This window comes from Amblyomma mixtum, chromosome 5 (assembly GCF_055824585.1).
Source record: "Amblyomma mixtum isolate Tamu chromosome 5, ASM5582458v1, whole genome shotgun sequence".
Lineage (NCBI taxonomy): Eukaryota > Metazoa > Arthropoda > Arachnida > Ixodida > Ixodidae > Amblyomma > Amblyomma mixtum.
This window is the reverse complement of record NC_143016.1, coordinates 6,528,176-6,548,020: the sequence shown is the minus strand read 5'-3', so window position 1 is coordinate 6,548,020 and position 19,845 is coordinate 6,528,176. Positions and strand designations below refer to the sequence as shown.

Sequence of the window (19,845 nt, the reverse complement as noted above, 5' to 3'; positions counted from 1 at the left end):
CCATTTCGCTCAAGCTCCTGCTGAACCTGTGCAACACTTTTTCAAGTGAGAGTGCATTGTGCAGCTGTTTCTTGACGCTTTCCACCACACTGAAACACAGATTGCACATAGGTTTAGCGCAGAGCAACAGCTGCAACAAGAACGACTGTGAAGCCTATGGATGACTACTGGATTGACTTGCCCAGACTCTTTTGTTGGCTACGAAGAATTTGTTCCCGGTTGTGAGACTAATATCGGGCACGTGCAAGCACAAATATGCCCGGGCGGATTCCAAATGCTTAGTTTCTGTGCTGTATAATCTAGAGCAACAAGTAAGCAGTGTTTCAAGAATTTTACTACTCTAGACATAGGAAACCAACCAACCGTACTTCGGTTTATCTGTAATTTTTCTTTAACAGAGTTTCGTTTATTGGGCACCCACTGTAGCACGTTCCATAAAACATTTGACTGCAGGTGTACAAGTCTCTGAAAAGGCGCAACTGAATTGCAAGGCCTTGCTGTACACCTCAAAGAATGCACAGGTTTTTAAGCAGCAAGCTTCATTGAGGAACAACAGTCCTGAGAACTCCTGAGGTGGGAAGGGGGGCAGGAGAAGAGGACAGACCTGTGTGGGTGCGCTTGTGTCGCTGCAGTTCGTCAGAGCGCGTGAAGCGCTTGCCACAAAAGAGCCACTCGCAAACGAAGGGCCGCTCGCCGGTGTGCCAGCGCAGGTGGGCCCGCAGGTGGGACGTCTTCCCATAGACTTTGTGGCAGCCCGCAATGTGACACACATGCTGCCGCCGCTTGTTCTCACTACTCCTGCACACCGCAACAACAACACAGGGGGGGGGGGGGAGAAGGGCCTTCACATTTCTCCTCCTCGCAGCAATGAAGGCAGATCACTCTTTTCTCCGAGAAAAAGAGCAGTGGCAAAAAACTGAAAACTACTTTCTGCAAGCACGCTTTACAAAGACAATGTTCTACAAATCAATCTGCTAATTCAGCCAACAATTGTAATTCAGCCAAGAGACGAGTTGCTGCTGCCTAGACTTGTATGGTGTGAGCAACAGTCTTCATACTGAAGCCAATTTTTACTGTAGTAGGATGCAACTTAAAGGTGCACTAAAGAGTAATCGAACTAGTCTTTTTACTGTGCAAACTCGATCTACATGTTATGAGCATTCTTAGAAACTTCGAACTATTGTCCTGTGCGGCCGAGTTCCATAATTTAAATCGGATTAAACGTCCTGGCTCCTGCATTTTTTTTAACTCACCGCTCACGGTGGGAGGAGTCAACTAACACATAGAGTGCCTTTCAGGCAGTCGCGTGGCGGCTTCACTTTCGCTTTTATTTTATTTTTAGGTTTCCGTGAACAAATAGATCCAGTCAGAGACTACACAGCTGGAAATTAGGCCCACGGAAAGAAACTACGTGTGGACTCTTTGCTTTCGCCGATTGCTACGTATCACTCCGCCGACGGCAGAGCGGCAAGCCGCCACGGGACTGGATGAAAGGTTGGTTGACTCCTCCGACCACTGCGGTGAGATCAAAGAAAGACGGGAGCCGGGACGTTTAATCCGATTTAAATTATGAAAATCAGCCACACAGGACAATAATTCAAGGTTTCCAAGAATGCTCGAAACATGCAGATCGAGTTCCCGCGGTAAAAAGACGACTTCAGATTTCTCTTTAGTGCACCTTTAAGAAAACAGCAGTTGGCAAAAATGGGCCATGACCCATCAGGTTCTGTATTACTCAGATGAGCTACCACAACAGTAAACAAAATCAGATTCCTAATTTTTGACTATATGACACAAGTCAGAGGCATAAAAATTCTTGACCTTATAATTTCTTCTTTTGATATGCTTCTTGTTTTTACATCGTGAGAAAAACTTAAGCAATATACTGTTCACATTACGAGGAGGAATTCTGTGTGGTGGCCACGAATGAGGGCAGATCTTCACTGCCGAGAGTAGAGTGGCAATTTGGGTCAGTTGGTTCACTGGTCAGCGCACGTCTTTTCTTTCTGTCATCCCTGTTCGTTGTGCTGTTGTATCCAACTATAGTCATATCGTGCCATATGAGAAAGCTTTTTCTGCTTCTGATTCTCATGCATTTTACCGCACACACATAACGTATAGTTAAGGGGGGACACTGGTCTTGAAAAGAAAATTTTATTAATTTAGTCATAGTTATGAAATCTTCAGGGCACATGTATTTTTGTGCGCTGGTTCTAGATATGTCATTTAATTTCATGTACAACAATTCCTGGAGCACTTATGCACTTTTTATGCAAGTATTTTGCGGAGAGTTTTGAAGAAAATTTGCTGCAGGAAACTCGCTGAAATGTATGCCATTGGGTTCTCTTGACACCAAGGAATACAATAAGGGTAAAATTATCATCCTGGCTCTCATAGACCTTGAGTAATAGGGTACTGAAGCTGCCACTTCACACACAGGAACACACATTTTCCTTCTCATTTCTGAAACGACAACTTCAAAACTCTATAACTTAAGTTCTGTGATAGGCAGAAAGACAATTTCACCCTTATTGTATTCCTTGGTGTCAAGAGAACCCAATGGCATACATTTCAGCGAGTTTCCCGCAGCAAATTTTCTTCAAAACTCTCTGCAAAATACTAGCATAAAAGGTACATAAGTGCTCAAGGAATTGTTTTACATGAAATTAAATGACATATTTAGAATCAGCACACAAAAATACATATGCCCTGAAGATTTCGTAACTGTGACTTCATTAATAAAAATTTTTTTTTCAAGACCAGTGTCCCCCCTTAAGGGTAAATAAATGATGATGATGATGATGACGACGAATGCAACCCCTCACCTGCCTTCCCCCTCTCGGCAGTTTGGGCAAGTGCACGCCACCCGCCGCAGTCTCCTGAGGCCAGCGTTGCCGCTGCTGCCGGCCCCCGTTGGGGTGCTTCCCCCCTCGGCCGCCCCCTGGGAGGCGCCTCCGTCCGTCAGGTCAGGGGATTCCAGGCCCCCGCTGCCATCCGTCACAGGGGTCGAGGCACCCCCTGCGGCCGAAGTCAGTGTTTGGGCCTGTGCCTGCACCAGGTGAACCTACAACAGTACGTCACTGTCTCAGTCACTGGGAACAAAGGCTGGCGTATTCCGTTAAAACTTCTTTTTTTTTCCCCCTTTCTTTCTACCCTGGGGTCTGTATCGCACCCCAAAACTTTTGACCTGTGCCCTCTCAGAGGCTCTGCCACTGATCCCTCCTGCGTCCAGCAGATCAGTGATGAGCCAATCAAACTGATTCAGCTGCAAGATAATGTCAACAAAGCCCCGTCTGTACACTTCAGTGAACAGCTTTCATTTGGTTGTTCACTGAACCTTCATTTGTTGAATGAAGGTCGGTGGCTTTGGTGGCATCTGAACAGTGCATAAAGATCTAATAAGTATGAATGCCTCCACAGAGCAACCCACCAAAGCATTGAACTGCCTTTCCACCATTTTTGAGTGGATACAATGATAACATGTATTCCTCATACTGAAACGCCCAGCATTGTTCCTGCGTCATTATTTACTGAAATTTAACTATTGGCTTGGAAACTGCTTGCAGTGATTGGCAACTGACTAGCTTGTCTTACTGCCTGAACAGCAGTTCTCCCTAATACACCTGAGGCTGTCACCTTACAAGTTTACCAACACTTGTTAGGTGGCCTTCCTTATGTTTTCAACCAGCAATGACTTTTGCCTTTCGATCTCATGCAGTGGAGACCATGACTTCATGACGGCTGACCTGCTGTCCAGCAGCCTGGAGGTGGGTCTGGGCAGTGCTGGCCGCGGGAGCTGCTACGGGTTGTGCCGTCACCATTTGCCACTTGGTTGGGTCATTAGGGTCCTGCTGGAACTGCTGGGCTGCAAGCATGCCCACGAGAAACAGTCAGAATTCACTACAACAAGAGTCCAATGCAGGTGCTCTCAGCAACATTAGAATTCAGACAACCTAATCGGGCATCTCTAGCTCTGTAAGTTTTGTGATCTGCGAAACAACACATGTGTAAGTGGCACCTATCCAGGTTTCCAACTGTAGATCAGCCAATAGCCACTTCACAAGTTATGCGTTGTGACAGCCGTTAAGACAGGGGCAACATAAAGCAGGAATATTACATGAAACAACTTATAAAAAGCCGAATTCTTTTTGCTAAAATGTATCTTTTTTTTTCAAGTTTAGAGACAAGTCAACTCTCTCCTTACCACAAAAGGAATGACTGACCAGACTCCGGACAACCATGCTGCCTGGCCGCACTTCAGCGAAACCCGTGAAACGCAGGAGCAGGAGCAGCCCTTTAAGTGCTTCGTTACCATGCCCCTATGCATCGATCACCAGTGATCGCCGGATTCTGAAGCGTGATTACAGCACTACCGAGGCTGTTGAGGACTTTTTGTGCTATCTAGTTTGTTGTTTAGACACTACACTTTAGTTTTTTGTGTAGTTTGCATTTTTCCCGCAAGGCAAAGATTTTTGAAACTTCTTTGAAATTGAGGTTCTGGCGTTCTGCATTCGCGGGATGGTGTGCGCTCAGAAAAATCCCGTTTCATGTGATTCTGTTGCATCTGCAGAAGGTTATTTTGGTGCTTCTAGCAGCAGTGGTTCCGACGATGATAGTACACCGTCGAAATATGACTCTGACAGAGACACTGCGCAAGTATAAAGAAAGCGTTTTTCCTTTGATCACTTTGCTATTGTGTTATATCTGGAACCAAACTACGAGTATAGCGCGACTTTGTATTTTTTTTTCTCCTCACTGTTCTATGAGATTCTCACAGCGAGCACACCCACTTGGCCAGTGAGCTGGGAGGAAAAGCCAACTTCTCAACAACCTTGGGCCATCAAGGCCATGTCAGTAACTGCTTCTGCGCGAAAGGCCGCATGTGTTAACACGCGGGTGACTTCTCGCAGAGTACTGCAGATTCTTTGTTCTCACTCAGCGGAATTAAAAATTTTTGGCCACGGTAAACTGGGGGTCCTCAAAAATGACTATGCCAGAAATATGCGTTTTCATGAACACCATGCACAAGTATCAGTCAAAACTGACGCATTTCCCTGTGTTTACTTTGAAAACTGATTTGCGTTTAATCTGTATGCCCTAAAGAATTCATGTGCAGTCTTCAAGAAAACAAAAAATAGATAAACAATAATTAGTAACTACAAAGGCAGCAGTACGCATGTTTAGTGCAGCCATTCACCAATGAATAAAAGCAATGAACACCAGTAAGAAAAATGAAAGAAACTCCCAGATTTTCCCCCCTCAACCAGCGAGAAGGAAGTGCACAGAGTGCAGGAGCAGAAGAGACTGACCCAAAAGTTGGCCGTTTGCAAGGGCAGCTTGCACGGTCTGCAGGGGGCTGAGGGGAGCCCCCTGAATTGGGGAGGCAATCACATTGCCCTGTGGAGTGATGCCCAGTGCCTGGAGGGCCCCGCCCCCCAGTATGTGGGGCTGGCCCCCACCCCCCGCTGCCCCTGCCGCTTGCACCTGGATGCCAGGAAGGCTCTGCACCTGCACACACCCAGCCAGAGACGCCCAGAGCTGTACAGACAGGGCCGCATTTTATTCTCCTCCTCACAGCAAACCAGCAGACATCCTCCACTCGACTCTGTTATGCTAGGCCAGCAGTTAGTACACATCTCCGTACCTAAACCACACTGAAACCTTACCAGATGAACTTATTGCACTCTTTGGCTCTAGTTAAGATGCAACAGATGCAGCTATATGCAATCTTAAATCCAGCAGAGCTGGATGACCACAACATCGCCCGAAACCAGCACTACACGGCACAAAGAAACTCAACAAACAAAGTTTGCATTCCAGTAATCCGAGCTCCAACTTCCACTTCCCATGTCTGGATCTGGTGCACACCATCTCTCTTGTTCAATCTTTAAGGGGGGACACTGGTCTTGAAAAGAAAATTTTATTAATTTAGTCATAGTTATGAAATTTTCAGGGCACATGTATTTTTGTGCGCTGATTCTAGATATGCCATTTAATTTCATGTAAAACAATTCCTTGAGCACTTATGCACTTTTCATGCAAGTATTTTGCGGAGAGTTTTGAAGAAAATTTGCTGCGGGAAACTCTCTGAAATGTATGCCATTGGGTTCTCTTGACACCGAGGAATACAATAAGGGTAAAATTATCATCCTGGCTCTCATAGAACTTTAGTAATAGGGTACTGAAGCTGCCACTTCAGAAACAGGAATACACACTTTCCTTCTCGTTTCTGAAGCGACAACTTCAAAACTCTATAACTTAAGTTCTATGAGAGGCAGGAAGACAATTTCACCCTTATTGTATTCCTTGGTGTCAAGAGAACCCAATGGCATAGGTTTCAGCGAGTTTCCCGCAGCAAATTTTCTTCAAAACTCTCCGCAAAATAGTAGCATAAAAAGTGCATAAGTGCTCAAGAAATTGTTTTACATGAAATTAAGTGACATATTTAGAATCAGCACACAAAAATACACATGCCCTGAAGATTTCGTAACTGTGACTTCATTAATAAAAATATTTTTTTTAAGACCAGTGTCCCCCCTTAACCACCGACAACCCTTCGTAAAGCCTTCGGGAGACAGAGGCAACAGAAAAATCCATTTGAATACACATAGACAATGCAGCTCCGATCGTCTATGAAGCAAGCTACCCCTAGCAAAAAGTGGTTGTGAGCCCAATGCAGGATGCTTGAGTAAAGCAGCCAACTGGCCCATTTGACAGAGTGAAAGTGCATGTGGGTTCAATGTATGCATAAAATGCTCCCAAACTTCTATACGAGGATTTTTGAAGGACTACCTTTACTGCTTATTACAGACGAGGACCCATCACGGCCATTTTCAGCATAAAGAGAGTTCAACACAACAACAATAGATGGACACAATAAGATTGGGTGCAGGTTCTTCAGTCAAAATGCACTAACACAAAACTTGACTCCTGTTTGCTAGGCCTTGATGAGTAGTAAATAGATTTATTACAAGTACCTACACCACTCACGAGGCATTATCAGGTGATTCTAATAACCCTGTCAAGGACACAAAATAACGTTTCGTTTATGGGGTTTAACGTCCCAAAGCGACTAAGGCTATGAGAGACGCCGTAGTGGAGGGCTCCGGAAATTTTGACCACCTGGGGTTCTTTAACGTGCACTGACATCGCACAGTACACGGGCCTCTAGAATTTCTCCTCCAAAGAAATTCTAGCCGCCGCGGCCGGGATCGAACCCGCGTCTTTTGGGTCAGCAGCCGAGCACCATAGCCACTGAGCCACCGCGGCGGCGGACACAAAATAAAGTGCTCTTAGAAAAAGTGTCACGCGAAGTGCATTTGCTGAAGAACGCACTCAGATCGGAGTGCGTCCACAGAACACACTTTGAGGGCTAAGTACGCAGCTCCAATGTTACACATAATTTTTATTTGTGCAATGGTGTTAGCGCTACTTTTAAGCACACTGCAGGCAAGTACTGAACCCAAGATCAGCATCAGCTCTTTTCAGGGGAAACCCCCCAAACAAACAAGTGCATGCACTGTACCTGGATGATGTTTGGTGATCTAAGACCAGCCAGCCCCGAGACGTTGATGGCAGCGGCCCCCATGGGCCACCAGGCTGCACCTCCGGCCAGCAGCTGCCCAACTGGGCCCTGAACCACTTGGCCAGAGGGCAGTTGGACGGCCAACGCCTGTGCCTGCACCCCAAGGTCAAACAAAGGTCACTCACCAATCCGCTTCGGATGCTTCATGGAGCCACGGCAGCTTGCGACGGGGGCTCTCAATGTGCACAGAAAAGACTGAAAACGCAGGATCCCATAATGTCTTCCATGTCACCAGAAAACACTGTTTATACTGAGATGTGTGTGCGAAATAACACCGCTGCATTCAGCAGTTCTGCTTCCAGTGAATACACACACCATAAACCTGAACACGAAACAAGTTTAAGTCAACAGATTACCTCTGAAGGATAGTAAATGTGAAGATAGAAAATAGTGTAAACAGCGAGCACCTGCGACAAACTCACCATCTGCTTCTTTGCGCCCCAGAGAGAACACGATTTTGCGATGAGCAAGTTTACTGGATCCTCTCCAAAAATCTTTTTTAAGAAATGGAAACACTCAGAGAATGACTGAAAAAAAGAAAACGACTTCCTACGCTTCTCTACACTGTTTATCTCTCTTGCTTTTTTCTTTCCGGTGAGATGTAAACAAAACCGGTGCAAAGCTTACCATGCATGAAGATAAAATCGAATCAATAAGTAATACTGCTGCAGGCTGCTAGTCCAACCATGGCGAGCCAAGTACACTGTTATTTTCCGCTCGGAACACAGGTATTCAAGGAATGCTTTTTTCATCTAAAAATAAGCATTAATTAAAGCAATTAGTTGTTGGTGATTGACAGAAGATGCTTGTTTACACATTGAAACAAATGTCTGCGAGCTCTGTAGGCGTTATACTGCTATTATCGATGTTTTGCATCTCCAGGATTGATTTTTGGTGGTTCTACGCCACTGCTATCAGAAAAATGTGCTGAAAAGTCACTTTAATTGCTGCACTAGGTACCCTTCCCGTCCACATGCAATAGCCTCGTGCCTTCCTTTCTGAATAAATTCATTCATAAATTCAATTGCTGCATTCAATGTGATTATTACTGTCACAGAGAATATCAGTTATTTTTCAGTAGGAGGACCATGTCTGTTCCCTTCCTTACTATATAACCTTGTACGCCAGAAATCCGCCAACTAACATGCCATTAAATGCATACAAATATACCTAGGAAAACTGAAATTTCTGCTCCTATCTAATGGATGAGTGTCAAACATCCATCACAGCATGTCATCGTGGGACAGCTACAAAAAAACTGCTGAAAGTATCCGATGGCTTTGGTAATTTGGTCCTTCTTTCCGTGGAAGTCGATCCAATGGCTTTGGAAGACAATCAGTTAATGTCAGTGAAAAAATTCAGGGGGGCACTTTGTTGACCTAAAGTGCGGTGAGGCGAAAGCCTTAAGCGCGGTGTTGCTGCTTGTGTCACTGATGTGTTGTTAAGATGTTAAACTTCGCTTCTAAGAGTGAAACGCGACAGCGTCTTGCAACGCTGTCAGGGAGTCCACAGAACGCCATCACCGTTTGGCTGTATGCCTTGCTCATCGGTAAATTGGTTTTTGAGGAAAGGAAATGTATCTGTCTTGGATATCTGGGTGGACACCTATACCTCCTGGTAATGGGAAGGGAGGAAGAAGGGAGTGAACAAAGACTAATCGCGTCTGAAGACACCCTATTCACTAGTCTGAAGACACTCTATTCACTAGACGCGCATTTGTTCATTCCAAACCCATCGAGCTGGCATGGCGGAGTGGTTAGCATGCTCGCCTCCCACTCCGGAGACCGGGGTTCGATTCCCAAATTTGACCAATTTCCTACTCGGTTTTATTTATTTATATGGGCTGATTAGAAAGGTTAATTAGGCTAATTGGGTGATTAAGCAATTAATTAAACTCATTCCTGCTTACTTGGAGCATCACTATATGATCCCTTTAATTGGTTGCATGGTTACTAGCCCAAGTACAATTGGCCCCGTTTGAAATTCGTGCACTGTGACGTCACGACCATTTCGACCAATTGAAAAGCGTGACATTTCTGTCAACAACTCCTGCTTACAACGATGAAGCATTAAAGGCTTCTGCCTTAACAACAGACCACCAGCTGCAAGGGGCCTAACTACTAAGCCACATTAAAAAGAAGAAAAAAAATCTTCAGCTGCAGTGTTCACAGTTCTTTTATGCATGCAGCACATATCTTCTTTTCCAAATTCTGACAATAAGTAGAATGGGGAGAAATAAAAGAAAGAAAGATAACAACCCCTGCCCCACCCCCCTAAAGAAAAGAAAAACCTATCCCTCTCACCCTTGCTAGCACACTTGTAGCTGCACTTGTGCCAGTCATGAGTGCAGCGTTACAATCAAAATTATGTGTGGGAGCATCAATGGCCATTGTAGCACATTCCTTCATGTGTGGCATGATCTCCGCTTTCTATTCTATGGATAATGGAGAAAGAGAGAGAGGCAGATGCACAGCAGAAATTTTTTTTTTTACATCTACACACTTGGTAAACCTTAAGCATTGGCAAAAAAAGAAAGAGAGAGACTCCAGATGCAGGAGCTGTAATTGGTTCTGACCGCAGTCGCCCCCACTGACCTGATCCCAATCGACAAGACACTGACCAACAAGAGTAAAGTTAGGAAAAGACAGTGAGATTTAGACACGAGAAACAGCATATAACAGCTTCTCTGCCAAAGGACTATCTATACCTGTCAGAGAGCAAGCTTGCTGCTGCCGAGAATGACTGAGCCGTATTATCGCAAAATGCACACGAGCCAGAACAAAGCTCTTCAGCAGGAATTTCTCAACCACCTTAGATACAAACTACCATGGATAAAACAGCCTTGACACTTTCTATTACAGAAAGAGCTTCTTTGCCACACCTTTACCATTCCACAGAGAAAAGTGCCTAAAGGAAAAAAGGAAGGAAGGTTGATTGCGAGAACAATCCCACAAAGGACTCTTCAGTTTCAAGCTTCTTCATCTAACTTTACATTATAGCGCTATGATGTATAGTTCAGTTCAACTAGCCCGTCTTTCCGTCATCTAACTTACCTAGATGCAAGGCGACCTTCCTCAAATTCAGGCAAGCACAGTATACAATGTGCCATTTTACGGAGTGTGATTTCGTCTACTTGAAGGCCAATCTTCACTAGACTGGCTTTGAAGGAACTGGAGATTGGCATTCCAGCAAAGACTAGCATGAAAGAGGAATGCACTCGCGCCAAGGACCACATGTGTGTCTTCCCGTTGTTCGACTGAGGCATGCAATATGGTTGCCTGTTATGACCCGTAGAAAGAAGTGCAAGTTTGGGGGGAGATGGGCAAGTGGCAGTGTCTATCCTTGAGCGCCATGCTCTTTTCTTGTGTGCCACAAGTCTACTTTTGTATGAGGGAAAGCCTCTCAACAGTGTCTCAAAGCACGAGCATGTCACGGTGGCACATTACACACAGGTGGCAATCTTTCTTTTCATCTTGTAGTTTCGGGTACCTTGTGTCATTTTCATGTCCTCCACATAGAAAGTGAAAGCTGCTGCGGTCACGGTGCTCACGTACCTTCAAAATGAAAGGCTGTGTGTGACCAGGCAGCAAGCCAAACACAAGCAAGGTCATCACGCCTGCATGTTCGTCAGTGGAGATTCGTACTGAGGCGACACCATAGCCTTAACAAGTACCATAATGGTCCCACTGCCTTCACTTACACTAAGCGAGCGTTCGTGGGCACAGCTGTATTTTCTAGCGTCACTATGCCATCATGCACCTAACCCCAGCATGGAAAACATGTCCCAATGATGACTGAGAGTATGGGTCATATACGATGCAGCAGGTACCAAGCATCGGCACAGCATACCAGTACAGTATCCTGCTTCTTTTCTACCCTCCCTGACCATCCCATCACGCACCACTTGACACACATTGATACTCTTCCAGCCAGCACAGGGGAACATGAACAGTGCGCTGGCCAAATTTTTGCCAGCTTTCATCCCTTCCAGTTACTACAGCCTATGGCCCCTGGTTTCCCATGACACCGCGAAAAAACCACAGATTTGAGCATTTTATGTGGAATTTTGTGTTATCAGCCAAATTCCTATATTTTGATAAAATTGCTGTTACGGATGTAGTAGGAACAACAAAACAATAGAAAAATGACTACTTTATCCTATTTGAACAAATAAAACACAAGGGAGAGTTTGAGACCTCAGGAAAATTTTAAAAGAAATATTACTATGATCATTACGAAATCCCAAACTGCTCAGGCCAACCATAGCCAAAAGAGGATCCACCAGGCTTCAACCAGGAAAATGGTTGGAATTTGCAAGCAGGCCTAAATTTAGTCCAGAATTGCCAGTCCAAGCTGCCGAGTGGCAAGTGTATCTGAAAAATGCTTGAGAGCTGAAATCAGTAAGAGACCTTATACAGTTTCTTTCTAAGCAACGAACAAGGTGAAGGTATCAATGTCCCATTTTTTGGGCCAAAATGGAAGAAGTGACCGAAACACACTCTTCCATTGTAGCCGTTATGGAAGCCTTGTATTGAACAAGCATCATTTTTTAAGTGAAGATGACTCTAAACATTACTTGATGCTGAGTTACAGCAGCCACCTTCATTTTCAGAAGATGGACCTCTATAGAATGCAAGGCATGTGCTCAAAAAATGAAGTTGCATGTTTCTTTCATGCATCTTATGCTTCCCATGTAATTTCGCAGATTCTTTATTCTGCATCCATGGAATTTAGAATTTTCCACTGCATAAAGTTAGGGGCCATACTAGAGCCCTTCAATATGCTCAGTCGAGAAATTTTCTACTTGGGTCCAACAATGCCACAGCAAGTTATTTGTGGACACAAATTGGGCAGTATGCTGATGTGCTATGGCAGCCTGTGCATAACAAACATAAACAGTGCACTCTAGTCACTTCAAGGTTATTTATTCCATTGTTGCTATACTACAGTTAAACCTGGATGTAACGAACCTCTATGTAACGAATTCCTGGATTTAACGAAATTTTTGAATTCCCCAACGCTGCCCCCATTGAAGCCCATGTATTTTCGACCTCGATGTAACGAACTCGCAAAGCTGACCAGTCATTACTTTTCGCACTTTTAAGGAAAATTCGACCAAATAAATGCACTTTATTAGTGAATATTAATATTGTACGGAGCCAACAGCTACGCGAACGCCTGGGATCACCGCGACTGGCCGCGACCAAGCGAACTTAGCAATGATGATGATAGCGACGGCTAGCGCGCGGCTAGCGCCGCCCCGTGGCTAACGTAGCAGCCTGTTCAGGCTTTGCTTGTGTAGCGTGGCACCAGGTGGCATTTGTAGCGGCGGTTGATTTCTTTTGTTGCATTTTTTATGTATGGATTTGAGGACAAGCACTTTTATTTTGTGATTTCCATTTGTTTCAATGGCTCAGACACAGTTATGTGTAAGAATTCACTTTAAAAGCAACGCTGATGGCCGGTTCTTTCATTACCAGGGCCACGGCCGGTCTCGAGGGGGGCGCGCGCTCTTTAAAGAGCGAGCGTGCCCCCCTCGAGCACCGTGCCCTCGAGACCGGCCGTGCCAGAGCAAAGGAAGGAGAGGGGGAAAGGAGGAGGAGAGGGGGAAAGGAGGACGAGACCGACGAGACGCCGCGTTGCGTTCGCCATTTTGTGTTTGTCCTGCATCTGCGCTTGTCAGCTGTGCTCTCGTGCTGGTTCGTTGACTTGTTTTGGAGGTGCTAGGCCTGCCGTCGGCGTGTAGTCGTGCGTCTCCGCTTGTAACTGCGTCGTCGGTTGGTCATGATGAGTTCTGCTGCCAGAAAACGAAAAGTTTTGTCTTTCGAAGACAAACTTGCAATTTTAAATGCAGTCGCCGCGGGCGAGAAGAAGGAGGACATTGCCGCCCGTTTCAGCATTCCAGCGAGCACCCTATCAACGATTTTGAGTGCGGAACACAGCATCAGAAACGCAGTGGAGTCGGGAACAAGCTCGAAGAAAAAAAGACTGAAGACGTCGACATATGCTGATGTGGACAAGGCAGTGTTCACGTGGTTTTTGGACACGCGAGCCAGAAATGTGCCCATTAGTGGCGCGATTTTGCAACAGAAGGCAAAGGACTTTGCGTGTATCTTGGGCCATGACGATTTCAAAGCAAGCAACGGGTGGCTGCAGGGTTTCAAGAGCCGACACGGTGTCGTCGAGAGTAATCAGCGGCGAATCTGCCTCCGCAGACAGCGATGCTGCTGCTTCATGGGTGGCTGACAAGCTGCCTGGAATACTTAGTCGCTTCGAGGCGGCCGAGGTCTACAATGCCGACGAGACAGCCCTATTTTATCAAATGCTTCCGGGCCGCACGCTAGCACTAAAAGGCGATGACTGCCGCGGCGGAAAGCAGAGCAAGCTCCGCATAACGATTCTGCTGTGCGCCAACCTCGACGGCACAGACAAGCGAGTCCCGCTGGTTGTCGGCAAAAGTGCCCGTCCCAGGTGTTTTAAGGGAACGAAGCGTATGCCCGTCAAGTATGTGGCGAACTCCAAGGCGTGGATGACTCGGCCAATATTTTCAGAGTGGTTAAAGGAATTTAACCAGGACGTCAAGCGGCAAGGCCGTCAAGTTTGCCTACTGCTGGATAATTGCTCGGCGCACCACGTCGAAGGCCTGCAGCTCTCGAACATCGAACTGCACTACTTCCCGGCCAACTGCACGTCCCTAATACAACCCCTTGACAAAGGGGTCATTAACAGTTTTAAATGCTGTTACCGACGCCGACTAATCCAGAAGATTCTTCTCGACATCCGGCTGGAACGGGAGATGAAGATTGATATTTATCAAGCAGTCGAGATGCTTGCTGCCTCCTGGCAAGAGGTCAGGGCAGAGGTTATTAGGAATTGCTTTTTAAAGGCCGGAATAGCAAAAAACGCACAGGCTGGTGCCGATGACGCGGAAGACGTTTCTACTCCGTCCGATGTGGCCGAAGCGTGGAACGAGCTACGCACTAACGGTGGTGTACCCGACGACGTTGAACTGGATGACTTTTTGTTTGCCAACAACGCCGCCGTGGCTACAGAGGAAATGACTGATGCAGCACTAGCTGAAAGCGTGCAAGATGATGGTGGTGATGGTGCTTGCGATGCAGATCCGTGTGACGTGCCTACTGCAAAGGAGGTGATGAACGCAATGGACGTTATGCGCCGTTTCGTCGGCTCGCGCGACGATGAAGGATCTCTACACGATTTAGCTTCTTTGGAGCGGCGTGTTCTGCCTGCACTTGTGCCGAAGAAGCAGGCAGCAATTACGCAATTTTTCAGTGTAAAAAATATTTGAAGGGTGCCTTCACCGGCCGATCCCGGGCCGGCGTTGCATACGTATCCTCGCCCAATGCCGCCTCTCCTCCTCCCGTTCTCTCAAAGCTGCTTTGGCAGCTTTTTTTTTTTCAACGGTCCCTCTCGGGGCCACCAATCGCGCTTCGGCAGAGCATGCGGGCGCGATGCTTCCCGCTGCGTCTGACTCGAGTTCCTCTCTCTACACCAAGTCGCCTGTGCGCAGACACATGGTGCAGTCGTTTCGCGCCAGGCACTTTCACGTGCGCGGCGACGTAAGAACAGTCGTGTCACGTCATAAAAACAATTGTGATAATGAGGTATAAACAGTGTTGTAGGCATAGTGTTGTGGGCTATTTGATTTCGTTTCTGCATCATTCGTACGAGCCTTCACGCGAAACCTGCATGTAACGAAAACCTGCATGTAACGAAAAATCGGGAGCTTTTTTCAACTTCGTTATATCCAGGTTTAACTGTACTTATAAATATTGAAGCAAGCTTAAAAATCTTATTTTTAACACCAATAGTAGACTCCAGAAGACGGCCCCTCTATACTTTCATATAATTCTCGGCCAGTTTAGAACACCTAGTTTTCCTGTCGCCTCACTATCGCAAAGTCTGTCCCAGTCTAATTTTATCAAGATGCCTGCCTCATGTAGCTTTATACGTACAAGTACTCAGGCCGGCGATCGTTTCCCAGCACACAAATGTACAGGTTACAGCCATGCTACAGCAGATGATTACAGAATGGAGAAAAACAATTACATCTGCAATCAACTTCACAAGACTTCAGGTACCTGTGGATGAACACCCCACAATCTCAGCCTAACCTGCAAACAATTTATGCCCCATAATTTTTACTAATAGCGCATGTGATACAGCTAGTATTTGGCATTCATTCAAACAGCTCAGGAAGCTAAAGCAAACTATATACACATGGTACTACAGTCACCGTTATCACCAGCCTAACTACGCCCATTTCAGGGCAAAGGGTTCTCCCACATCTCTCCAATTAACCCTGTCCTATAGTACCCGTAGTTAACTTGAGGCTGCAAAAATGGAGAAAAATTTCTAGACAAACAGTTTTGAGTCAAGTGCCAAAATTCTCAGGGATCACATATTATGAGAGCTTAAGCGTTCTAGCTTTATTCTGCAATGCAAATTCTGATACTCAAACCAAGCACTAACTTATGACGGGGAGACTCGTGTAATGGCATAGCAGCACAAGAAACACAGCCCAAAAAAAAGAAGCTTGTGCAAATGCATTGATAATGCAATGGCAGCAGCAGCTACCACCACCTCCACGAGCTAGATGCCATCATTACCTGTGGGGTAGGGTGGTGGGATGGAAAGGGGGTGAGGGGTCACAGGCGCCCACTTGTTCCCACATTCTGAAACACTACTTGTGCCACAACTTTCAGCAACCTCCACTGTTTCTTTAAACTGCTAATTCGAGAGTGATTCTGTCACACAGGGAATTTACTGGTACAAAAACGTCTGCATCCCTGAGAAATAGTTTCAGTGCCGAAGAGGTACAAAGAAACAAAGGAAGTGAAAGGAGCAGGACACGATTAGTGCTAGTCCCACCACTTCCCTGATCTCCATCCTGCTTTGGTGCAACAAGAGCTGTTTTACAATAAACAAGTGCAAAAAATCATTTCGAGCAAATATGCACCATCAGACCAGCACTGTGTTTGGCTAGCATCACATCTCCCAAATGTTAAACTACGCAGATCATTAAAAAACCGTGCCAAAAAAAAATCTAAATTAGGTCTTTATGTGAGCATGCTTATTTTGCCATAATGCAAGAAACAACACATTAGCCAATAATTTACATGTTTACAGTGTGTATTTGCGGCCTGACGCAGACAACAGCGCTTATAAACAATGATTTCAACATGCAAGGATTGTCTCAGCAGGCCTTTTAAACCTTTTAAACCTCAGTTTGTAGACGATGGTCCAGGATGCGTAAAGGTGGAGCTGGCAGCTTGCACATTACACAGCACAAGCCAAATACCAACTTGACCGGAAGACGATAGGCACATGTACCATCTTTGACGGAAGTGCATTGGTGCTACCAGCACAAGAGCTGTGTGCCAGGCACAACAAAATTGACATAATTCTTTTTTCAGCTTCCCCAATGAACTATGGCCTTCCTCAGCCCACAGTGACCTCATGCATGACGAAAGTCTGCCTCCTAGCAGCCCCTCCGATGCAAATTATGCGGGCACAACATGGACGACGAGAGGGGAGCGATGCAGCAGTAGCAGCCATCATTGCTCTCCACACAAGCGCCAGTACAAGGCACACACAAATACCGCCATTTTGGGCTGTGGAGCAAGGCGATGCACCAAGCTTGCAACGGAGGCAGCCCAGAAGGGAAGCACACGACAAACAGCGCGCACAGCTTGTCCGCGTGAACAGTTTCCGCCACACTGAGTTAGGCTTTGCCGTGGCAAGTGAAGCCATGGAAAGGGGTGCAGCCACCAGGGAGGAGAGAGGGAGAGCGAGAGCAGTGGGTGCAAAAGGGTGAGGAGGAAGAAAGGCGTCAGTGGCGCACCTGCACCTGCGCGGCCATGGCTGCATTCTGCTGGGCCTGCTGCTGCTGCTGCTGTGCCTGAGTGCTGGCAGCACTCTGGACGGTGGCCTGTGGCTGTGCAGCCGTGGTGATGGTAGCTGCCTCCCCCGAGGAAGTCATCACCACCTGGGTGGTCCCTGACCAGGACGTTGGGGTGGCAGCTGCCGTTGGCTGCTGGGGACGGCCGGCCTGCTGCTGGGGGGCTGTGACTTGGATCTGCTGCAGTTGGCCCTGCGCGGTCAGCTGTGCACCACCACCAAGCCAGAAATGGGGGGCCAGCAGAGAGGAGGAAAGCAAGACACCGAGAGAGGGCGCCAGTCAGTGCAGTGGGGCAGGCAGGCAGAGTGGCCGGGTGGGTGGCACCTTGAGGCTCAGGCATGCAACTCACTGGCTATACAGCACAGGCGTGCACAACTTCTGCTGAATGCATACGTCTCAGCGCGCAACTTCGCCACAGCACAAGTAGAAATTCGCCACACTGTGCTCTTATGACATCAGCCGCAATGTATGTACATTCAGTGAGGATAGTCCGTTCCAGTTAAAATGCTTCATGAACAACTGACAAGCGTGCAATACAGGGCCTCCTCAATGAAATTCAATAATTTCCAGGAAACGCTGACCACCCTAAGGTGCCACACACCAAGCCAAGGTTAGTCCACCATTTGCACCAAGCAAGTGCCAGTTCACTTCTACGAGAAGTAAGCTAGTGCCTTGATTCAACAAGCAACATACAAACAGCTTGCTCCAGCCACTAAACCAAAGCCAGTTAAAAGCACACACTTATTATGGAATGCGCTAGTCTTTGCAAGGTACAAGCTGGAACTTGCGAAGAGAGAGGCATAAAAAAAAAGGGGGGGGGGACTACCACTGGCGCTCACTGTAGGACATCATGTGCATAAACCCCAAGGTGCCAGTAGCGCAACTTTAAGAAAATGCATGAAACTGTAGCACAATATAGCAAGTCTTACTCACCGAAAAACGAAAACTTTAGGTTTGGTGAAAAACGAAGCCCTCTACAGCAAGCCTATTCAAATAGCAGCTTTAATATTTAAACGACTGAAAATTTTAAGTGCAGCCATGATGCCGCCATGCAGTGAGGCTGTGTACATACTAGGAGCTCTTTTTTAGCAGAGCCATGGAATGTGACAAACAGGTGCACTTTTTCCACAGCAGCACACTTTTTAAGGGCACCAGTCCTTGTTCTCCACTCCAGCCGCTGATAGCAAAAGCTAACCCGACCACTTTTTTATAAATTTCTTTTAACTACAGGCTAAAAAATTCTCTGCACACCACAACACAGTGACGCCCAATAACCAACAGCAGCAAAGCAATTATCCACAACTCCCTCGATATATCAAGAACAATTTTCTTTGCACACATGTGCCATCAAACTCCACGACAAACAAGCAAGGCCAAGAAAAGGTGTGACCATTCAGATGTGTGCCTGCAAAAATGCCAAGAGAGTGAAAAAGCAAGCTAAACACATCACTCAAACTATGGCAGTTCAGCATCCTGCTGAAACGCGTTTGAAAGACCGTTCTCGTTTGTCGAGACTAACATATTGCAATTAATAGCGTTATTGAGCCCACCCCACTTTTGTCGTTGAGAATTTTTTTATGTGTCAGCTTCTCTTAGTGCATTCCTTGGTCTTGCACCGTCTGCAGTGCAGGCAGTGGCAGTGCATGAAGATGCTGTGCGACGATAACATCATGATATGTTGATCTTTTGAAGAGAGCTCCTTCGGTGGGAAGGTTTGGGGGGGGGGGGGGGGGGGGGGGGGGGAGGCGGGGGAGGGCGAGGCAGCATGCTCGGCAACTTGGCAGATCGCCAAGACGTTGTAACCCATTTGACAGGAGTACCAGTGGAGGTGGGTTGCTCAGCGTACTGCTGTGCGCCCGGCTGCACCAATGTCTGCTTAGACAGCCAGCGAGCACTTGAGCATCAGCATCGCAGAGGAGCATAGCAGTTTAAACCAGAATGCTGTAAACAGAAGTTCGACTTTTCGATCTTCAACAAAACAAAAATAAATATATAAAGTATGCCGAATTCATTTCTCGAAACGAAAACGAAACACGCCACCACTAGCTGGCTATCAACAAGTGTTACATTCCACAAAGAAGAAAATTGGTTTGGTTTGGTCTATTGGGGTTTAACGTCCCAAAGCGACTCAGGCTATGAGGGACCCCGTAGTGAAGGGCTCCGGAAATTTCGACCACCTGGGTACTGACATTGCACAGTACACGGGCCTCTAGAATTTCACCTCCATCGAAATTCAGCCGCCACAGCCGGGATCGAACCAGTGTCTTTCGGGCCAGCAGCCGAGCGCAGTAACCACTGAGCCACCGCGGCGGGGCCAAATTAACAGATTAAGTAGTGC

At 46.6% G+C, this 19,845-nt stretch overlaps 1 protein-coding gene across 3 annotated transcripts in view; it reads right to left on the bottom strand.

Annotated features, from left to right (window-relative positions):
* The window catches only part of LOC149341224 (uncharacterized), a 43,029-nt gene that overhangs the window by 5,980 nt on the left and 17,204 nt on the right, over positions 1 to 19,845 (bottom strand). Inside the window, exons 5-10 of one of the 3 annotated variants that reach the window (XM_089543168.1) lie at positions 17,451 to 17,711; positions 7,526 to 7,678; positions 5,310 to 5,508; positions 3,747 to 3,865; positions 2,826 to 3,064; positions 605 to 798 (exon numbers count right to left, since the gene is read on the bottom strand). In XM_089543168.1, coding sequence (XP_089399294.1) covers positions 605 to 798; positions 2,826 to 3,064; positions 3,747 to 3,865; positions 5,310 to 5,508; positions 7,526 to 7,678; positions 17,451 to 17,711 — 1,165 coding nt within the window. The remainder of the gene's footprint in view (positions 1 to 604; positions 799 to 2,825; positions 3,065 to 3,746; positions 3,866 to 5,309; positions 5,509 to 7,525; positions 7,679 to 17,450; positions 17,712 to 19,845) is intronic. The other 2 variants (XM_089543170.1, XM_089543169.1) reach the window with 2 other exon arrangements.